Genomic DNA, 20,346 nt, shown 5'->3' with positions numbered 1-20,346 from the left:
GAGAGCATCATGAAGAACAAGGAACACACCAGGCAGGTCCGAGATACTGTTGTGAAGAAGTTTAAAGCCGGATTTGGATACAAAAAGATTTCCCAAGCTTTAAACATCCCAAGGAGCACTGTGCAAGCGATAATATTGAAATGGAAGGAGTATCAGACCACTGCAAATCTACCAAGACCTGGCCGTCCCTCTAAACTTTCAGCTCATACAAGGAGAAGACTGATCAGAGATGCAGCCAAGAGGCCCATGATCACTCTGGATGAACTGCAGAGATCTACAGCTGAGGTGGGAGACTCTGTCCATAGGACAACAAGCAGTTGTATATTGCACAAATCTGGCCTTTATGGAAGAGTGGCAAGAAGATAGCCATTTCTTAAAGATATCCATAAAAAGTGTTGTTTAAAGTTTGCCACAAGCCACCTGGGAGACACACCAAACATGTGGAAGAAGGTGCTCTGGTCAGATGAAACCAAAATTGAACTTTTTGCCAACAATGCAAAACGTTATGTTTGGCGTAAAAGCAACACAGCTGAACACACCATCCCCACTGTCAAACATGGTGGTGGCAGCATCATGGTTTGGGCCTGCTTTTCTTCAGCAGGGACAGGGAAGATGGTTAAAATTGATGGGAAGATGGATGGAGCCAAATACAGGACCATTGTGGAAGAAAACCTGATGGAGTCTGCAAAAGACCTGAGACTGGGACGGAGATTTGTCTTCCAACAAGACAATGATCCAAAACATAAAGCAAAATCTACAATGGAATGGTTCAAAAATAAACATATCCAGGTGTTAGAATGGCCAAGTCAAAGTCCAGACCTGAATCCAATCGAGAATCTGTGGAAAGAACTGAAAACTGCTGTTCACAAATGCTCTCCATCCAACCTCACTGAGCTCGAGCTGTTTTGCAAGGAGGAATGGAAAATAATTTCAGTCTCTCAATGTGCAAATCTGATAGAGACATACCCCAAGTGACTTACAGCTGTAATCACAGCAAAAGGTGGCGCTACAAAGTATTAACTTAAGGGGGCTGAATAATTTTGCACGCCCAATTTTTCAGTTTTTGATTTGTTAAAAAAGTTTGAAATATCCAATAAATGTCGTTCCACTTCATGATTGTGTCCCACTTGTTGTTGATTCTTCACAAAAAAATACAGTTTTATATCTTTATGTTTGAAGCCTGAAATGTGGCAAAAGGTCGCAAAGTTCAAGGGGGCCGAATACTTTCGCAAGGCACTGTATATACTGTACTCTATATCATCGACTGTATCCTTATGTAATACATGTATCACTAGGCACTTTAACTATGCCACTTTGTTTACATACTCATCTCATATGTATATACTGTACTCGATACCATCTACTGTATCTTGCCTATGCTGCTCTGTACCATCACTCAGTCATGTATCCTTATGTACATATTCTTTATCCCCTTACACTGTGTACAAGACAGTAGTTTTGGAATTGTTAGTTAGATTACTTGTTATTACTGCATTGTCGGAACTAGAAGCACAAGCATTTCGCTACACTCGCATTAACATCTGCTAACCATGTGTATGTGACAAATAAAATTTGATTTGATTTGATTTGATTTAAACTGGAACAATCATTTCAGTAACAGGTGCAAAAAAATCTAACTAACTGATTGGATTCAGAAACATTTAGAAACATTTATGTAATTTATCTTTGTGTAGCATAATACTAAACAATCAATCAATCACATATACATGCAAAAACACAGATACAACCTGCAGCAGAGCATACTGGGAAATATGATAATGATTATTGTATAAATTTGCCTTGTTACGGTACCAACCCAGTGACAATGCCTTTGGTTCCTTTTAGGTGTCAAACATTTTTCATTGTATCTTATGGTGGGTATTGAGGGTACACAAAATACATGTGAAGGGACAGAAATGTACCTTAACACTGTACCCCTTTTTTGAGAGTGTGATTATTGTACATTTTTATGTAAAAAAAATATTGGGTACAAAAACAAAAATGCACATTTTCCCTAAAAGGTACAGAACAGTACCATGAGGGATCATTATGTGTATCTCTGAAGATAAATTGTGTATTTTAATATTTTTGTACCCCAGGGAACACTACTGTACCCTAACCGCACCATTAACACTACTGTACCCCAACCGTACCAAGTGTATATTGTGGGCGACTCTTACTATGTGCCCTAGCTTCTGGGGACCCAAAGTGGTTACTCTCTGGGCCCGACAGTAATTGGGTGGGTTTTGCCGCATCTCTTTTCACTTTGAGTGCAGCGAGCAGGCTTTTCCTGGGGGGCTGACGTGGAACGTTTGCTTTTCCTGGGGGGCTGACGTGGAACGTTTGCTTTTCATGGGGGGCTGACGTGGAACGCTTGCTTTTCCTGAGGGGCTGACGTGGAACGTTTGCTTTTCCTGGTGGGCTGACGTGGAACGTTTGCTTTTCCTGGGGGGCTGACGTGGAACGTTTGCTTTTCCTGGGGGGCTGACGTGGAACGTTCTCTTTTCCTGGGGGGCAAACGTGGAACGTTCTCTTTTCCTGGGGGGCAAACGTGGAACGTTCTCTTTTCCTGGGGGGCTGACGTGGAACGTTTGCTTTTCCTTGGGGGCTGAAGTGGAACGTTTGCTTTTCCTGGGGAGCTGACGTGGAACGTTTGCTTTTCCTGGGGGGCTGACGTGGAAGTTTGCTTTTCCTGGGGGGCTGACGTGGAACGTTCTCTTTTCCTGGGGGGCAAACGTGGAACGTTCTCTTTTCCTGGGGGGCAAACGTGGAACGTTCTCTTTTCCTGGGGGGCTGACGTGGAACGTTTGCTTTTCCTTGGGGGCTGAAGTGGAACGTTTGCTTTTCCTGGGGAGCTGACGTGGAACGTTTGCTTTTCCTGGGGGGCTGACGTGGAAGTTTGCTTTTCCTGGGGGGCTGAAGTGGAACGTTTGCTTTTCCTGGGGGGCTGACGTGGAACGTTTGCTTTTCCTGTGGGGCTGACGTGGAACGTTCTGTTTTCCTGGGGGGCTGACGTGGAACGTTCTCTTTTCCTGGGGGGCTGACGTGGAACGTTCTCTTTTCCTGGTGGGCTGACGTGCAACGTTCTCCTTTCCTGGGGGGCTGACGTGGAACGTTCTCTTTACCTGGGGGGCTGATGTGGAACGTTCTCTTTTCCTGCGAGGCTGACGTGGAACGTTCTCTTTTCCTGGGGGGCTGACGTGGAACGTTCTATTTTCCTGGTGGGGTGATGTGGAACGTTCTCTTTTCCTGGGGGGCTGATGTGGAACGTTCTCTTTTCCTGCGGGGCTGACATGGAACGTTTGCTTTTCCTGGTGGGCTGACGTGGAACGTTTGCTTTTCCTGGGTTGTTGACGTGGAACGTTCTCTTTTCCTGGTGGGCTGACGTGGAACGTTCTCTTTTCCTGGTGGGCTGACGTGGAACGTTTGCTTTTCCTGGGGGGTTGACGTGGAACGTTTGCTTTTCCTGGTGGGCTGACGTGGAACGTTTGCTTATCCTGAGGGGCTGACGTGGAACGTTCGCTTTTCCTGGGGGGCTGACGTGGAACGTTCTCTTTTCCTGGGGTGCTGACGTGGAACGCTATCTTTTCCTGGGGGGCTGATGTGGAACGTTCTCTTTTCCTGGGGGGCTGACGTGGAACGTTCTCTTTTCCTTGGGGGCTGACGTGGAACGTTTGCTTTTCCTGGGGAGCTGACGTGGAAAGTTCGCTTTTCCTGGGGGGCTGACATGGAACGTTTGCTTTTCCTGGTGGGCTGACGTGGAACGTTTGCTTTTCCTGGGTTGTTGACGTGGAACGTTTGCTTTTCCTGGGGGGCTGACATGGAACGTTTGCTTTTCCTGGTGGGCTGACGTGGAACGTTTGCTTTTCCTGGGTTGTTGACGTGGAACGTTTGCTTTTCCTGGTGGGCTGACGTGGAACGTTTGCTTTTCCTGAGCGGCTGACTTGGAACGTTTTCTTTTCCTGGGGGGCTGACGTGGAACGTTCTCTATTCCTGGGGGGCTGACGTGGAACATTCTCTTTTCCTTGGGTGCTGACGTGGAACGTTTGCTTTTCCTGGGGAGCTGACGTGGAACGTTTGCTTTTCCTGGGGGGTTGACGTGGAACGTTTGCTTTTCCTGGTGGGCTGACGTGGAACGTTTGCTTTTCCTGAGGGGCTGATGTGGAACGTTCGCTTTTCCTGGGGGGCTGATGTGGAACGTTCTCTTTTCCTGGGGGCCTGACGTGGAACGTTCTCTTTTCCTGGGGGGCTGACGTGGAACGTTCTCTTTTCCTGGGTGTCTGACGTGGAATGTTCTCTTTTCCTGGGGGGCTGACGTGGAACGTTTGCTTTTCCTGGGTGTCTGACGTGTAATGTTTGCTTTTCCTGGGGGGCTGACGTGGAACGTTCTCTTTTCCTGCGGGGCTGACGTGGAGCGTTCTCCTTTCCTGGGGGGCTGACGTGGAACGTTCTCTTTTCCTGGGGGGCTGACGTGGAACGTTTGCTTTTCCTGGTGGGCTGACGTGGAACGTTTGCTTTTCCTGAGGGGCTGATGTGGAACGTTCTCTTTTCCTGGGGGCCTGACGTGGAACGTTCTCTTTTCCTGGGGGGCTGACGTGGAACGTTCTCTTTTCCTGGGTGTCTGACGTGGAATGTTCTCTTTTCCTGGGGGGCTGACGTGGAACGTTTGCTTTTCCTGGGTGTCTGACGTGTAATGTTTGCTTTTCCTGGGGGGCTGACGTGGAACGTTCTCTTTTCCTGCGGGGCTGACGTGGAGCGTTCTCCTTTCCTGGGGGGCTGACGTGGAACGTTCTCTTTTCCTGGGGGGCTGACGTGGAACGTTTGCTTTTCCTGGTGGGCTGACGTGGAACGTTTGCTTTTCCTGAGGGGCTGATGTGGAACGTTCGCTTTTCCTGGGGGGCTGATGTGGAACGTTCTCTTTTCCTGGGGGCCTGACGTGGAACGTTCTCTTTTCCTGGGGGGCTGACGTGGAACGTTCTCTTTTCCTGGGTGTCTGACGTGGAATGTTCTCTTTTCCTGGGGGGCTGACGTGGAACGTTTGCTTTTCCTGGGTGTCTGACGTGTAATGTTTGCTTTTCCTGGGGGGCTGACGTGGAACGTTCTCTTTTCCTGCGGGGCTGACGTGGAACGTTCTCCTTTCCTGGGGGGCTGACGTGGAACGTTCTCTTTTCCTGGGGGGCTGACTTGGAACGTTTGCTTTAGCACCGGCGTTAGAAGATGAAAGAGGCTCGGGACAGGGGTTAGGATCCTGGGGTGGGGGCTTATATCTCTTTATTCCGTCTGGCGTGCTGCAGTCTGGGCCTCGACCAACGTCAGCTGTCCCCCTCTGTCCCCCTCTCCACACTGCTGCTGGCCGTACCAAAGCTGGCCTGTCTGCAGACGGATTACCTGAGCAACCCAGCGGTCCCTCCCCTATCCCGAACACAGCCCCACCTCCCCTCCATGCCTTTACCCCACCCCCCTCACCTGAGCCCCCACTTGGGCCTGGGGCGCAGTTATAAAAAGATGAAGGGGTTTCGGGGGGCTGTGGGGTGGTAAAGGGGGGAGTGGTGGGGACTGCTGGGTAGGATTAGAGGGAGGCTTGCGGTTATTGATTCAATTTGGGATGCTTTTTTATCTGCCTAGCCGCCAGAGGTCCGGCTGCACATGCTAGCTTCCTCCCTTGGCTTCTTTAATCTCCGTACTGGTTATAAAAGGAATAGCCCTTTAGCAGCATGAGGAGATGCCCCAAATGCCATTCACCCAAGGAGGCATTTGTCATATGTGTTTGGTTCAGCCGCGCTGCACTGGGATCAGTGGGGCTCCGGTACGACCGCTGCAGGTTTTAACTGGTGCTCCGAGGTAGAGTAGGAACAAACGAGCGGCGCTGGAGCAAACATGTTGGTATGCTCTCGCAGTTGCTGCACTCATTGGTGTGTGTGCGTACGTGTGTCCACTCACAAAACACATTCCCATAAACCTACTTTAGGAGCATGCCGTGCACTGAACATACTGTACCTGAGCTCCTACAGTACACAAGCGACATTAGGGAAAGCTAGTCTGCCCCATTCAGGAACAGACATGATTACAGTGGTCAACTGTCAACTTCACCTAAATAGGTACTGCAGTTCATGTACACATTGACAGACTAGCTACTAAATGGGAGAGAGAAGTCAATCCAACATAGAGACCAATATAGTGCTTTATATATGGCAAATCAGCGAGGCAAAATTAAAAGAGTGAAAGAGTGAAAAAGGGAGAACCGGTAAGAGATCAAAGAGAGAGAGAGAGAGATCAGAGAGAGAGAGAGATCAGAGAGAGAGAGAGATCAGAGAGAGAGATCAGAGAGAGAGAGAGAGGTGGAAAGGAAGCATTAAAAGAGTGAAAGGGTGAAAAAGGTAGAACCGGTAACAGATCAGAGAGAGAGAGAGATCAGAGAGAGAGAGAGAGAGAGAGAGATCAGAGAGAGAGATAGAGAGATCAGAGAGAGAGAGAGAGATCAGAGAGAGAGAGATCAGAGAGAGAGAGAGATCAGAGAGAGAGAGAGAGAGATCAGAGAGAGAGAGAGAGAGAGAGATCAGAGAGAGAGATAGAGAGATCAGAGAGAGAGAGAGAGATCAGAGAGAGAGATCAGAGAGAGAGAGATCAGAGAGAGAGAGAGATCAGAGAGAGAGAGAGAGAGATCAGAGAGAGAGATAGAGAGATCAGAGGGAGAGAGAGAGATCAGAGAGAGAGAGATCAGAGAGAGAGATCAGAGAGAGAGAGATCAGAGAGAGAGAGAGAGATCAGAGAGAGAGAGAGATCAGTGAGAGAGATCAGAGAGAGAGAGAGAGAGAGAGAGGTGGAAAGGAAGCATTAAAAGAGTGAAAGGGTGAAAAAGGGAGAACCGGTAAGAGATCAAAGAGAGAGAGAGAGAGATCAGAGAGAGAGAGAGATCAGAGAGAGAGAGATCAGAGAGAGACAGAGAGAGAGAGAGATCAGAGAGCCAGAGAGAGCCAGAGAGCGAGAGAGAGAGGTGGAAATGTCAGCTTTAAAAGAGTGAAAGGGTGAAAAGGGGAGAACTGGTAAGAGATCAAAGAGAGAGAGAGATCAGAGAGAGAGATCAGAGAGAGAGAGAGAGAGAGAGAGACATCAGAGAGAGAGACGACAGAGAGAGAGGTGGAAAGGAAGCATTAAAAGAGTGAAAGGGTGAAAAAGGGAGAACCGGTAAGAGATCAAAGAGAGAGAGAGAGAGATCAGAGAGAGAGAGAGAGAGAGAGAGGTGGAAAGGATGATGAAAGAGTGATGCTGCCGTTCCCTTTTTGTCTCACCCCCCTCCAGCTCCTGTAGTGTGTTTATTCTGAGGTGTCGTCATTTGTCATTGGTGAAGAGCTCCTCACCCGTTCCACTGCAGCTAGTCCAGATCTGCGTAGACAGACAGGAGGTTCCTGGAGCTTCAGAGAGGGAGGGGGAAGAGCCAAAGCCAGCATCCGGCTATTTATGTTTTCCCCAGGGTTCACCCCCTCTGCCCTGGATGGACAGGGCTGACAGATGGATGTTTGGAGGCAAAGCACCGATCCATAGAGGACAGAGAGACAGAAACAGACAGACTCAACCACACACCACTGATAGGCAAATGAAAGGATGAGTGGATGAATGGCTGGAGGAATAAACAAGTGAATGTATGAATCAATTGTAGTGTGCCTGTCTATAGTCTTTGTCAGTCTGCATAATAGTCATGGCACAGTTTCTACTGGTTGGTGGAAATTGTATGAAACTGCAGTCATCATAGATATTGTGGTCTCTTGGTCTCTGATGTGTCACAAGATGACCACTAGAGGCTGACAAGCCACTATGACCAGGAACAGAGACCTTCCGTCAACAAACACTGGTAGTACACACACAAACTCAAGCTCTTGCACACACACACACTTCTGCATGCACTCACACAATCCTATACATGCTAATATGTTATGTACACAAACCAGTGGAGGCTGCTGAGGGGTGGACAGCTCATAACGTCTGGAACGGAGCGAATGGAATGGCATCACACACATGGAAACCATCTGTCTGGTGTATTTGATATAATTCCTCCTATTCTGCTCCAGTCATTACCACGAGCCTGTCCTTCCCAATTAAAGTGGCACCAACCTCCTGTGACACACACACACACACACACACACACACACACTCCTTCTTCACACATTAATATGCAGACTGTACACTAGGGTAATCATTCGCCCACTGCAGACAGAGCAATGTGGAATGCCTGAAATGTTTAATTTCCTGTTTCAGACTCTTAAGTGGCAGAGAGTGCTGATCAAGATGTCCTGCATTCGTTTGGAGTAGTAGTTGTTCAGTTGGAATGCCATTGTTGGATCACTTGGAATACTGAATGTGGTAACTTTCATAGATTTACGGGTTTCATCGGTGAATCTATGATTTCCAACTGCTGCTGCCAGTGTGGGAATACTTGGATAGAGTTAGGAATTGTATGTTCGATTCGTTGGGAATCATGGTCTTGAATTCACCGAAATGCTGCTCTATATTGAATGGGTGAGCAAGTAATGGGAATATATTCCCGACTGGGACGACTTCTTTTGGACTTACTGCTTTAGTGCATCCATTGCACCTTGTGGCATACTGGAACGTACTGGCACTCAGTCACGTTCGCTCTACAGCACTTATCCTCCACGGCTGGTCCTGCTGAGAAGACTCCTCCCTTCAGTTGTCTCTCTCCAATTCCAGCGCCTCCTCCCAGCCAAAGAAGGGACAACTACCTACCAGCAGTGCCAGGGTAAACGGTTAATTGTTATGAATCCCACTTGCCCAGTGTGGAGCCTGAAGGTCCTGAACGTTGGCATGGGTACCAGGGAGCAGACAGCTGCCCACCTTTCCCAGGGTCCAGGCAGGATGCTGAGTCTCAAGGAGCCAGAGGCTGACAGCAGCTGCCTGGCTTCCTGCCTACCCGCCTGTCCTCCCGCCCGCCTCATTCTCGTTGATTCTCTACTCCAACTGACAGTCTTACAGCCTTTGTTAGGCTGTTATAAGCATTCGTAGCACTCAGTGAAAGCCAGGTCATGGTGGATGAATTTAAATGTTTGTAGTATGTTGGAATCTTGGATCTAAATTAGCTAGCCAATAAACCCCCCAAAATGTTAGATGTATTTTTTTTTATCAACTTTAATTTTAAGTCTATTAAAAAATCTAAGCCTTGTTTAGATCTAACGAGAGACGAGAGGAATCTCAGAATGTTTTGTTGCGGGATACCTTACTGAAGACAAGGCATTCAAAAATATGAGTTGAGACCATTTCTACCCTTCAGAGCCGTTTAAGATGAGGGAGGACAATTTTCTTTTTCATGAGCATGGCCTTATTTCTATTACAGCATATTCCATTCACCCAGTTCAATGTAACAACGATAGTTTTAGCCTACTATATGATACTAATAGTTTCACTATACCCATCATGATGTTGCTATAACCAAGCCTATGAACGAAAGTTTACAACGTAGGTGCACAAATTTTGAGGTGACAGACAGTGACACATTCAATAGCGCATTGCATACTCTTGCCTGCATCTAGCTGATATAGGGTGTAATCATTAGTCCAACAGTTGCAAATGAGAGTCTCTATTGGACAAATTCAGGTATTTTTTATCCCAATTTATATCCGTTTGTTTCCATTTAACAAACGTTTTTCAACAGAATCGACAGAATGAAGACACCCCCGATCACGCGTAAACACAGTTCACTTTCATAGCAGCCATGTTGTATTCCTTCTCGCATCTATGTGCTCTCTCTCCTCTTACCTTGTCCCTTTGCTTGTGTACTTCAATGCACAACAAGCTGTATGTGACCAAGCGAAAAAACCTTTCCAAGCCAAACCATATCATAACCGCTTCACGCAGCCTACATGGTTGTCACCATATTAGCTAAAGTAACGTCATAGTCAACATAGCTAATAGAACTAACGCGTTAGTAAACCCGCTACAATCATGCAGTAACATTACAGTGTACAGTCAGTGAGCAGTCTAGCACTTACAACACCGGGCCCTGGTCGCAAAAAAATTGTTAAACCAAAAGCTAACCTTGACTTGGAAGAGTTCCAGTGTTGTGTTGGATAGTCATAGCCAGCTAGCTAACATAGCCCTCTGTTTGAGCAGGGTGTTTGTGTAGGCTAAACTAGCTAGCTGCATTTGTTACTAAGTAAATAACACTGAAAGGGGAAAAAAATACAATCTCTCTTGCTTCTCTTTCATTTTGGAAGAAACTAATTTGTGCTAGCTGTAGCTTATGCTTCCAGTAGTAGAGTCTTTCTCTGATCCTTTCATTGGGTGGACAACACGTCGGGCCATGCTTTAAGAACTCTGATTCATGAGAGCACCAGCTGTACAACTGTGTGATCACGCTCTCCGCAGCCAATGTGAGTAAGACCTTTAAACAGAGAGCAAATGCAAGGTAATGGCGGACTGAACAAAGTTATGTAGAGCACCTCAAGATAAACGGAATATTCAATATCGGCTAGTTAGACTAAAATATTAGCACTACACAATATGGTGGGTGATAACCTACAATCTGGATAATTACACAACCTACAATCTGGATAATTACACAAAACAAATCTTAAACCTGTCTACGATATTGGTTCCCAGCTGGGAACCTACGCTCCCACGTTCAGCTGAAACGGCGGCGCATGGAACGCAAAAATATTCTTAAAAATATTTAACCTCCACACATTAACAAGTCCAATAGCTCAAATGAAAGATAAACACCTTGTTCATCTAGCCAGCAAGTCAGATTTCTAAAATGTTTTACGGCGAAAACATAGCACATATATATGTAAAACCACCACCAGACACAGCTCATTTGAATAGCCAAAACATGCAATCAACAAACGCAGGATTAAAAAATAAATCGCTCACTAACCTTTTGAAAATCTTCATTAGATGAGAGTAATATGACATGTTACACAGTACATATTATTTTTTTTCAATAATATGCCATTTATATCCATAAATGTCCATTTACAGTGAGTTCACGTTCAGAAATTACTCAAAAATGCCCGCAGGAAATCTAGGTAGCGCGGCAAGATAACGTAAATAGACATCATAAACTTTGACTAAATATACATGTTCTACATATAGTTAGAAAGATACACTGCTTCTTTATGCAACCGCTTTGTTAGATTTATTTTTAACGTTACAGAAATCGCACACTATTCAATATGCTGAGACGGCGCTCAGTTCCAAGCTACATTTCTACGTAATGTTGGAGTCAACAGAAACACAGATTTAAGCATAAATATTCCCTTACCTTCGATGGTCTTCGTTCAGAATGTTCTGGAAGGCTTCATACTTACCCAATACATCGTTTGGTTTCAAGTCTTGCGTCTTTGTATTAGCTACTGCTAATAACATCAGCTGAAATGCACCCAAAACGTCCTCTGGTCCGGAAAAGTTGCGCATCAAAACTTCAAAATTACATATTATATGTCGACTAAACAGGTCAAACTAAGTGCAGAAGCAAGCTTTATGATGTTTTAGACACGCAAAACAAACTTCAATTCAATCGGCCATCGTCTGCCCTTCTCTTGAGTGCTGGAACAAAGGAATGGCTGGGACCAATTCGCGCCCCTACGCACAGCCTATTTTCTCGTGGCACGCACTAATTTCACGATTTAACGATTCAAAGCTCTACTGAAAGAGGACATCTAGCGGAAGAGATAGAACGTGTCACCAGAATCATAACTCGTTGGGAAGGGTGGGGGCCATGACGTCAAAGTTGCTCCAACTTTCATGGCCACAAAAACTAGTTTGGAAGAATGCCTGCCCTGTGAGTTCTGCTATACTTACAGACATAATTCCAACGGTTTTAGAATCTTTAGAGTGTTTTCTATCCAATAATAATTTTTATTTGCATATATTAGCAATTTTTGACAGATTTTTTTTCTAGTTTACTAGGGGTACCCAATCTCTCCAAAGGGGGCGTATGTCTGCCATATCCTTAACAGGTTTTAAGACTAGAGACATTTAACGAGAAATATTACGAAAACAAGCAACACCCAAACATGATGGAGAGTAAGACAGGGGAACCGATTCCAAAACTAAAACGTGACTCTTCTACATGGTAAAGATCGAAACCGATCTGTTAAAATCAATAAATGACAAACTGGGTATACTTGAATTAGTTAATAAGGATATAAAAGAGTTAAAGGAAAGCCTCGAGATGAGTGATGAAAAAGCTGCGACAAGGAGAAGGAGAAGGAAACAAACAAGCTAAAAGGGACAGTCAATAAGATTGAAACCGAAGTGAAGGAACTTAAAAAGGAGAACACCGTTCTGAGAGAAGCCTTACTGGATATACAGACTAGATCAATGAGAGAGAATCTGGTACTTACAGGTATCCAGGAGAAAGAAGGGGAAGGTCCTGAATCTGTAGTTAGAGAGTTCCTCCTTACAGCGCTTCAGATCCCATGCGAAGCTAGCGACAAAATCCAACTTGAACGTGTAGACCGCTTCGGACAGAGAGGCCAAAGGTATGAGCGCCCAATCGTTGCCAAATTTGCTTCATTTAAAGATAAAATAATGGTTAAAAGCCTCGGTAAAAGACTTGCTGGGACCAAAATTGGCATGAATGATCAGTTCCCGAAGGAAATTGCAGAACGACGCAAAGTTCTGTATCCAATTTTCAAAGAAAATAAATTAAAAGGGAAACGAGTAGCTGTCGTCGTTGATAAACTATATAATTATAACCAGTTGTTCAGAGACACAAAGACTACTCCATGGCTATTTTAAAAATGACAAAGTTCTCATAGATGAGGAAAATAATGAAACACAATTCTAGCCCGGTTATGGATTGTAACAATACAATAAAAAAATCTATATAGCTTTTGTATATCTTCACATATGACTAATTGGAAAGCACTAACTCAACATGGTGAAGATAAAAACTATGTAAACAGAAGGCACAGTATGTGTGGATGGTGTGGTGTGTGTTTATTTTTTATATTATTTGTTATGTTTGGGAAAGTTGAGTGAGTGAGTAATGAAATGGTTGCATATCCCAGAACCAATGTATTGCTGTGAGCCGGGGTATGAGAGGGCTTTCAATAGTGTTCAGATGATGGATATACTTTTATAATGAATTATAGGTCTTATTTATTTATTGTCCTATCATGGTGGAACAGTTTTCAAATAAATTATACACTTGATTTATTTATTGTCCTATCACGGGGAACTACATTTTTAAAATAAATTATATCTAATTATTTATTTATGATCCTAATTTCATGGTACGGTCCACAACCCTATACACCCACCTGAATGACCCAGATACTAAGGAGAAGCCCCTAACTGTTTTATGGGCCTGCTGTAAGCAGTCTGTATGCAACCAAAATGCGGTCAGAGACCAAGAGCAGCACTGCCCCCTCAAGATTCTGAGCCTGCTTGGCAGGGTTGGTCCTGCAAAGCCAAAGCCCCCCAAAGGGAGAGCATAATATACAAGGAAATTCTCAAAGCTGCTAATGAGAACCTTGACAACCTTGTACCTAGCCGGTGGGGATTCCAGTGGGGTGCCCCCACCCAGGCAGTGGCAGTGCTGGCAACACTGGCTGCAGTAACCCATGGAGAGGGGGTCAAACTCAGACATTCTTATTTTCCACCATAATTTGAAAATAACATCATTAAAAATCCTACAATGTGATTTTCTGGATTTTTTTTTCTCATTTTGTCTGTCATAGTTGAAGTGTACCTATGATGAAAATTTACAGGCCTCTCTCATATTTTTAAGTGGGAGAACTTGCACAATTGGTGGCTGACTAAATACTTTTTGCCCCACTCTATTTCTTCCATGGGCAAAGAAATTCAAAAGGGTTGATGGTTTTAATTGTGCAAATGTGCAAATTGTCCAAACAGATTATCGAGGTAGATTGATTATTTTGAATATGTTATTGGACAATAAACAGATATGGCTTATTAACCTATACGGTCCAAAGAATGATGATCCAAGATTCTTTGAAAATATACATAAGAATCTATCAACTCTACAAGCAACACTAGCCTCTATTATCATGGTGGGAGATTTTAATACGGTCTTAAATACCTCTATGGACCGGAAAGGAAATCACACTACAAACTATCACCCTCAAGCACTTAAGGAAATCATGAATGTCATGGATATATTGGAATTAGTGGATATATGGAGACTTAAATACACTGACCTAGTGAGATATACATGGCGGAGGCGTAATCAAGCTAGTCGTCTTGATTACTTTCTTATGCCATTCACTCTGGCACTAAAAGTTTAAAAAAGGGTTGATAGGGGACAGAATGCGGTCGGATCATTACATAATTGGCATATATATATTACTCTTACGGAATTTCAACGTGGGCGAGGATATTGGAAATTTAATCAAAGCCTACTAGGTGATAAATTGTTTAGAACTAGGACAGATTAATTTATAACTGACTTTTTCAGACATAACATAGGTTCAGCAGATCCCCTTATTGTATGGGACACTTTTAAGTGTGCCTTTAGAAGCCATGCAATTCACACCCTGACCATAGTTTGCTTTGTATGTTCTATGTTTTGTTTGGTCAGGGTGTGATCTGAGTGGGCATTCTGGATGTTGGATGTTGGCATGTTGGATGTCTTGTTTGTCTGTTTCTGTGTTTGGGCCTGATATGGTTCTCAATCAGAGGCAGGTGTTAGTCATTGTCTCTGATTGGGAACCATATTTAGGTAGCCTGTTTGGTGTTGGGTTTTGGTGGGTGATTGTTCCTCTCTTTGTGTTTGTTACACCAGATAGGGCTGTTTTCGGTTTTTCACATTTCTTGTTTTGTATATTGTTCATGTATCATCTTCATTAAAGATGTATCACAATAACCACGCTGTGTTTTGGTCCGCCTCTCCTTCAACAGAAGAATCCCGTGACAAAGAGGAAGTAAAGTACTTTAAGAATATGTTTTCATTTCAGGCTCCTCCATCTCCACTAACTGAAACTAATTGTATGGATTTTTTCCTAATAATATTGTAAAATTAACATCTGTACAGAAAGACTCATGTGAGGAGCTGCTTGATGCAATTGGGGCCTTTAAGGATGGACGACTCCAGGGCTGGATGGCATACCAGTGGAAGTATACAAAACTTTTTCTATACTCAAATGACCATTATTAGCATGTTTTAACCACTCCTATATAAATGGTAGATCATCAGACACGCAACAAGGTCTATCATTATTACTGAAACAGGACCCAAGTGGTATATAAAGATCCAGTCCATTTTAAAAATTGGAGACCTCTTACACTTCAGTATTGTGATAAAAAATCCTAGCGAAATGCTTGCCGCATAGAATTAAAAAAGTATTGTCAGATATTATTCATCATAATCAGACAGGTTTTTTACATGGACGATACATTGGAGATAATATAAGACAAGTACTGGAAACAATAGAACACTATGAAATATTGGGGACACCAGGCCTGGTTTTCATAGCTGATTTTGAAAAGGCTTTTGATAAAGTACGATTGGAGTTTATATATAAATGCCTAGAATAATTCAATTTTGGGGAATCTCTTATAAAATTGGTTAAAGTTGCGTATAGTAACCCTAGGTGTAAAATAGTTAATAATGGCTACATCTCAGAAAGTTTTAAACTCTCTAGAGGAGTAAAACAAGGTTATCCACTATCGACTTATCTATTTATTATTGCCATTGAAATGTTAGCTGTTAAAGATTAGATCAAACAATAATATTAAGGTAGTAGAAATCCGTGGCTTAAAAACTAAGGTGTCATTGTATGCTGATGATTCATGTTTTTTTTTTTTTACCACAATTAGTCTCTCCACAGCCTTATAGATGATCTAGATACTTGTGTTATTCTCTCTGGATTGAACCCAAGTGATAGTACTATATTGCGTATTGGATTACTAAAAAATGCACATTTTACATTACCATGTAGTTTACCAATAACATGGTCTGACGGAGATGTGGACATACTCGGTATACAAATCCCAAAAGAATGAAATTATCTCACTCCAATACATTTTTATAGAAAGTTAGCAAAAATAGATAAGCTATACCTGTCTATTTGTGGAAAAATCGTCATATCACAGTTTACCTATTTGCTTATGGTTTTGCCTACCTAGTGACCTGCTTTTTAAATTATATGAACATAAAATATTCAATTTGATTTGGAACGGCAAGCCAGATAAAATTAAAAGGGCCTATTTATATAACGAATATGAATTCAGAAAGTATTAAATATTAAAGCATTAGACCTCTCACTAAAGGCATCAGTCATACTAAAGTTATACTTAAATCCAAACTGGTTCTCTAGTAAATTGGTAGGAATGTCTCATCCTATGTTCAAGAAGGACCTTTTCCCCTTTATTCAGATTACACCGGCCCACTTTCGATTGTTTGAAAAGGAAATAATCTCCAAAATATCTTTTTTTTTAACCTGATGACGGGTTAGGGTTCCCTTTTGGGAACGACCCCTCCCACGTTCAGCTGGAACGCGGCGCATGGAACGCAAAAATATTCTTAGAAATATTTAACCTCCACACATTAACAAGTCCAATACCTCAAATGAAAGATAAACACCTTGTTCATCTACCCAGCATGTCAGATTATTTAAATGTTTTACGGCGAAAACACACCACATATTTATATTAGACCACCACCGAAACGAAGACAAGAGGCAGCCATTTTGTCCCAGAAAATATAAAATTATAAAAGCAGGATTAAAAAATAAATCATTCATTAACCTTTTGAAAATCTTCATCAGATGACAGTAATAGGACATGTTACACAGTACATTTTTTTTTTCAATAATATGCCAATTATATCCATAAATGTCCATTTACATTGAATTCATGTTCAGAAAATACTCAAAAATGTCAGCAGAAAATATAGGTAGCGCCGCAAGATAACGTAAATAGACATCATAAACTTTGACTAAATATACATGTTCTACATATAGTTAGAAAGATACACTGCTTCTTAATGCAATCGCTTTGTTACATTTCTTTTTAACGTTACAGAAATCGCTCACTATTCAATATTCTGAGACGGCGCTCAGATATAAGCAATATTTCTCTGCTATGTTGGAGTCAACAGAAACACACAATTTCAGCATAAATATTCCCTTACCTTTGATGGTCTTCGTTCAGAATGTACTGGAAGGGCTCATACTTACCCAAAACATTGTTTGGTTTCAAGTCTTGTGTCTTTGTATTAGCATCTGCTAATAATATCAGCTGAAATGCACCCAAAATGTCCTCTGGTCCGGAAAAGTTGCGCATCAAAACTTCAAAATTACATATTATATGTCGACTAAACAGGTCAAACTATATTTTGATATTCTAAACAATTTTCAATTCAACCGGTCATTGTTAGTTCTCCTCCGGAGTGCTGGAACAAAGGAATGGATGGGACCAATTCTCGCCCTAACGCACAGGTATTTTCTCGCGGCACTCACTCAATTCACTCCCATAGGGCCAAAACTCGCGGGATTTGAACGATTAAACGCTCTACTGAATGAAGACATCTAGTGGAAGACATAGAAAGTGTCCCCAGATCCATAGCTGGTTGGGAAGGGTGGGGGCGATCACGTCAAAGTTGCCCCAACTTTCATGACCACAAAACTAGTTTGGAAGAATGCCTGCCCTGTGAGTTCTGCTATACTTACAGACATAATTCCAACAGTTTTCGAAGCTTTAGAGTGTTTTCTATCCAATAATAATTAATATATGCATATATTAGCAATTTTTGATAGATTTTTTTTCAGTTTACTATGGGCACGCAATTCCTTAAACAAGCTTTAGAAAGTTGGTTGCAATTTCAGTTTAATCCACCTGCAAATACAGAACAAATAATACAACAAATATTGTGGTTAAATTGAAATATACTTGTTGATTAAAAAAAATGTATTTTTCAAAGAAATTTTTACAAAAGGTATAATTTTGGTGAATGATATCATAAATAGGACTGGTGGAGTTACAGTATATCACAAAAGTGAGTACACCCCTCACATTTTTGTAAATATTTGAGTCTTTTTATGTGACAACTCTAAAGAAATTACACTTTGCTACAATGTAAAGTAGTGAGAGTACAGCTTGTATAACAGTGTAAATTTGCTGTCCCCTCAAAATAACTCAACACAGCCTTTAATGTCTAAACCGCTGGCAACAAACGTGAGTACACCCCTAAGTGAAAATGTCCAAATTGGGCCCAATTAGCCATTTTCCCTCCCCGGTGTCATGTGACTCGATTGTGTTACAAGGTCTCAGGTGTGAATGGGGAGCAAGTGTGTTAAATTTGGTGTCATCGCTCTCACACTCCCTCATACTGACTGGTCACTGGAAGTTCAACATGGCACCTCATGGCAAAGAACTCTCTGAGGATCTGAAAAAAAGAATTGTTGCTCTACATAAAGATGGCCTGGGCTATAAGAAGATTGCCAAGACCCTGAAACTGAGCTGCAGCACGGTGGCCAAGACCATACAGCGGTTTAACTGGACAGGTTCCACTCAAAACAGGCCTCGCCATGGTCGACCAAAGAAGTTGAGTGCACGTGCTCAGCGTCATATCCAGAGGTTGTGTTTGGGAAATAGACGTATGAGTGCTGTCAGCATTGCTGCAGAGGTTGAAGGGGTGGGGGGTCAGCCTGTCAGTGCGCAGACCATACGCCGTACACTGCATCAAATTGGTCTGCATGGCTGTCGTCCCAGAAGGAAGCCTCTTCTAGAGATGATGCATAAGAAAGCCCGCAAACAGTTTGCTGAAGACAAGCAGACCACAGGACATGGATTACTGGAACCATGTCCTGTGGTCTGATGAGACCAAGATAAACGTATTTGGTTCAGATGGTGTCAAGAGTGTGTGGCGGCAAACAGGTGAGGAGTACAAAGACAAGTGTGTCTTGCCTACAGTCAAGCATGGTGGTGTGAGTGTCATGGTCCGGGGCTGCATGAGTGCTGCCGGCACTGGGGAGCTACAGTTCATTGAGGGAACCCTGAATGCCAACATGTACTGTGACATACTGAAGCAGAGCATGATCACCTCCCTTCGGAGACTGGGCCGCAGGGCAGTATTCCAACATGATAACGACGCCAAACACACCTCCAAGACGACCACTGCCTTGCTAAAGAAGCTGAGGGTAAAGGTGATGGACTGGCCAAGCATGTGTCCAGACCTAAACCCTATTGAGCATCTGTGGGGCATCCTCAAATGGACGGTGGAGGAGTGCAAGGTCTCTAACATCCACCAGCTCCGTGATGTTGTCATGGAAGAGTGGGAGAGTGGAAGAGGACACCAGTGGCAACCTGTGAAGCTCTGGTGGACTCCATGCCCAAGAGGGTTAAGGCAGTGCTGGAAAATGATGGCGGCCACACAAAATATTGACACTGGGCCCAATTTGGACATTTTCACTTAGGGGTGTACTCACTTTTGTTGCCAGCGGTTTAGACATTAATGTCTGTGTGTTGAGTTATTTTGAGGGGACAGCAAATGTACACTATTATACAAGCTGTACACTCACTACTTTACATTGGAGCAAAGTGTCATTTTTTCCGTGTTGTTACATGAAAAGATACACTCAAATATTTACAAAAATGTGGGGGGTGTACTCACTTTAGTGATAAACTGTATATGGGGGATACAATCTTCCCAGTTCTGCAGATTCTGCTGTGAGGAGGCAGAGTCATTAGATCATTTATTTTGCTATTGTCACAGGTCCAGGAATGGCTGAAGAATTGCAACATTTGCCTAGGACTAACGCTGCAGACAGCAATACTGGGTGATTTGAAAAGCCATAGTCAATCAATCAATAATATAATAATTATTTTAGCAAAAATGTTTATTTTTAATTTACAATCTGTAGAAGCTATGAGAATAGAAAGGTTCAAGTTGTCTGTGAAGCATCACAGCCCGGTTGAAAAATATATGGCAAATAGAACTCCAAAATGGATGATGTTGAGAGATAGATGGGAGGGGTTGAATGGAGCTGAAGGGTGGGACTAATAACAAGATAAAACATGTAGTACAATGTGTAGAATGTGTATATGTTCAGAACTTTTGTGAAATAGCACAGTTACAAATAGAAATCAAACTGGATGGACATCAGAAATAGAGGAAGGACTAAAAACAAACAAAAAATAACTATTGTAAAATAGACTGTGAATGTAAAATGTGTATAAGATGTATAAAATGAAGGTAAAAGCCGAAGTGTTTGTTAGTTTACTCCAATTTGGGGATCGGTGGTAGGTTTTGGCAGGGAATAATAATAAAGGTATATTCTTTAGAAAAGCAGGTATGTCTATATACAGTGCCTTGCGAAAGTATTCGGCCCCCTTGAACTTTGCGACCTTTTGCCACATTTCAGGCTT

General features: G+C 43.0%; 1 protein-coding gene across 1 annotated transcript; it reads right to left on the bottom strand.

The window, feature by feature from the left end:
• Positions 1 to 2,261: 2,261 nt before the first annotated feature.
• On the bottom strand, positions 2,262 to 8,951 carry LOC118942081 (serine/arginine repetitive matrix protein 1-like). The gene is made up of 3 exons (XM_036956456.1): positions 8,851 to 8,951; positions 5,467 to 5,484; positions 2,262 to 5,196 (listed from the first exon to the last, which is right to left on the bottom strand). Exons 1-3 carry the CDS (start codon positions 8,949 to 8,951, stop codon positions 2,262 to 2,264), a joined length of 3,054 nt encoding a protein of 1,017 aa, XP_036812351.1.
• Between the last annotated feature and the right edge of the window lie 11,395 nt (positions 8,952 to 20,346).

This window comes from Oncorhynchus mykiss, chromosome 20 (assembly GCF_013265735.2).
Source record: "Oncorhynchus mykiss isolate Arlee chromosome 20, USDA_OmykA_1.1, whole genome shotgun sequence".
Taxonomy (NCBI): domain Eukaryota; kingdom Metazoa; phylum Chordata; class Actinopteri; order Salmoniformes; family Salmonidae; genus Oncorhynchus; species Oncorhynchus mykiss.
This window is presented reverse-complemented; position numbering and strand designations above follow the sequence as displayed.

What these genes read in the sequence shown, in the direction of transcription:
- LOC118942081 (XM_036956456.1), bottom strand. Translation starts at nt 8,951, where the DNA reads ATGAGGCGGGCGGGAGGACAGGCGGGTAGGCAGGAAGCCAGGCAGCTG.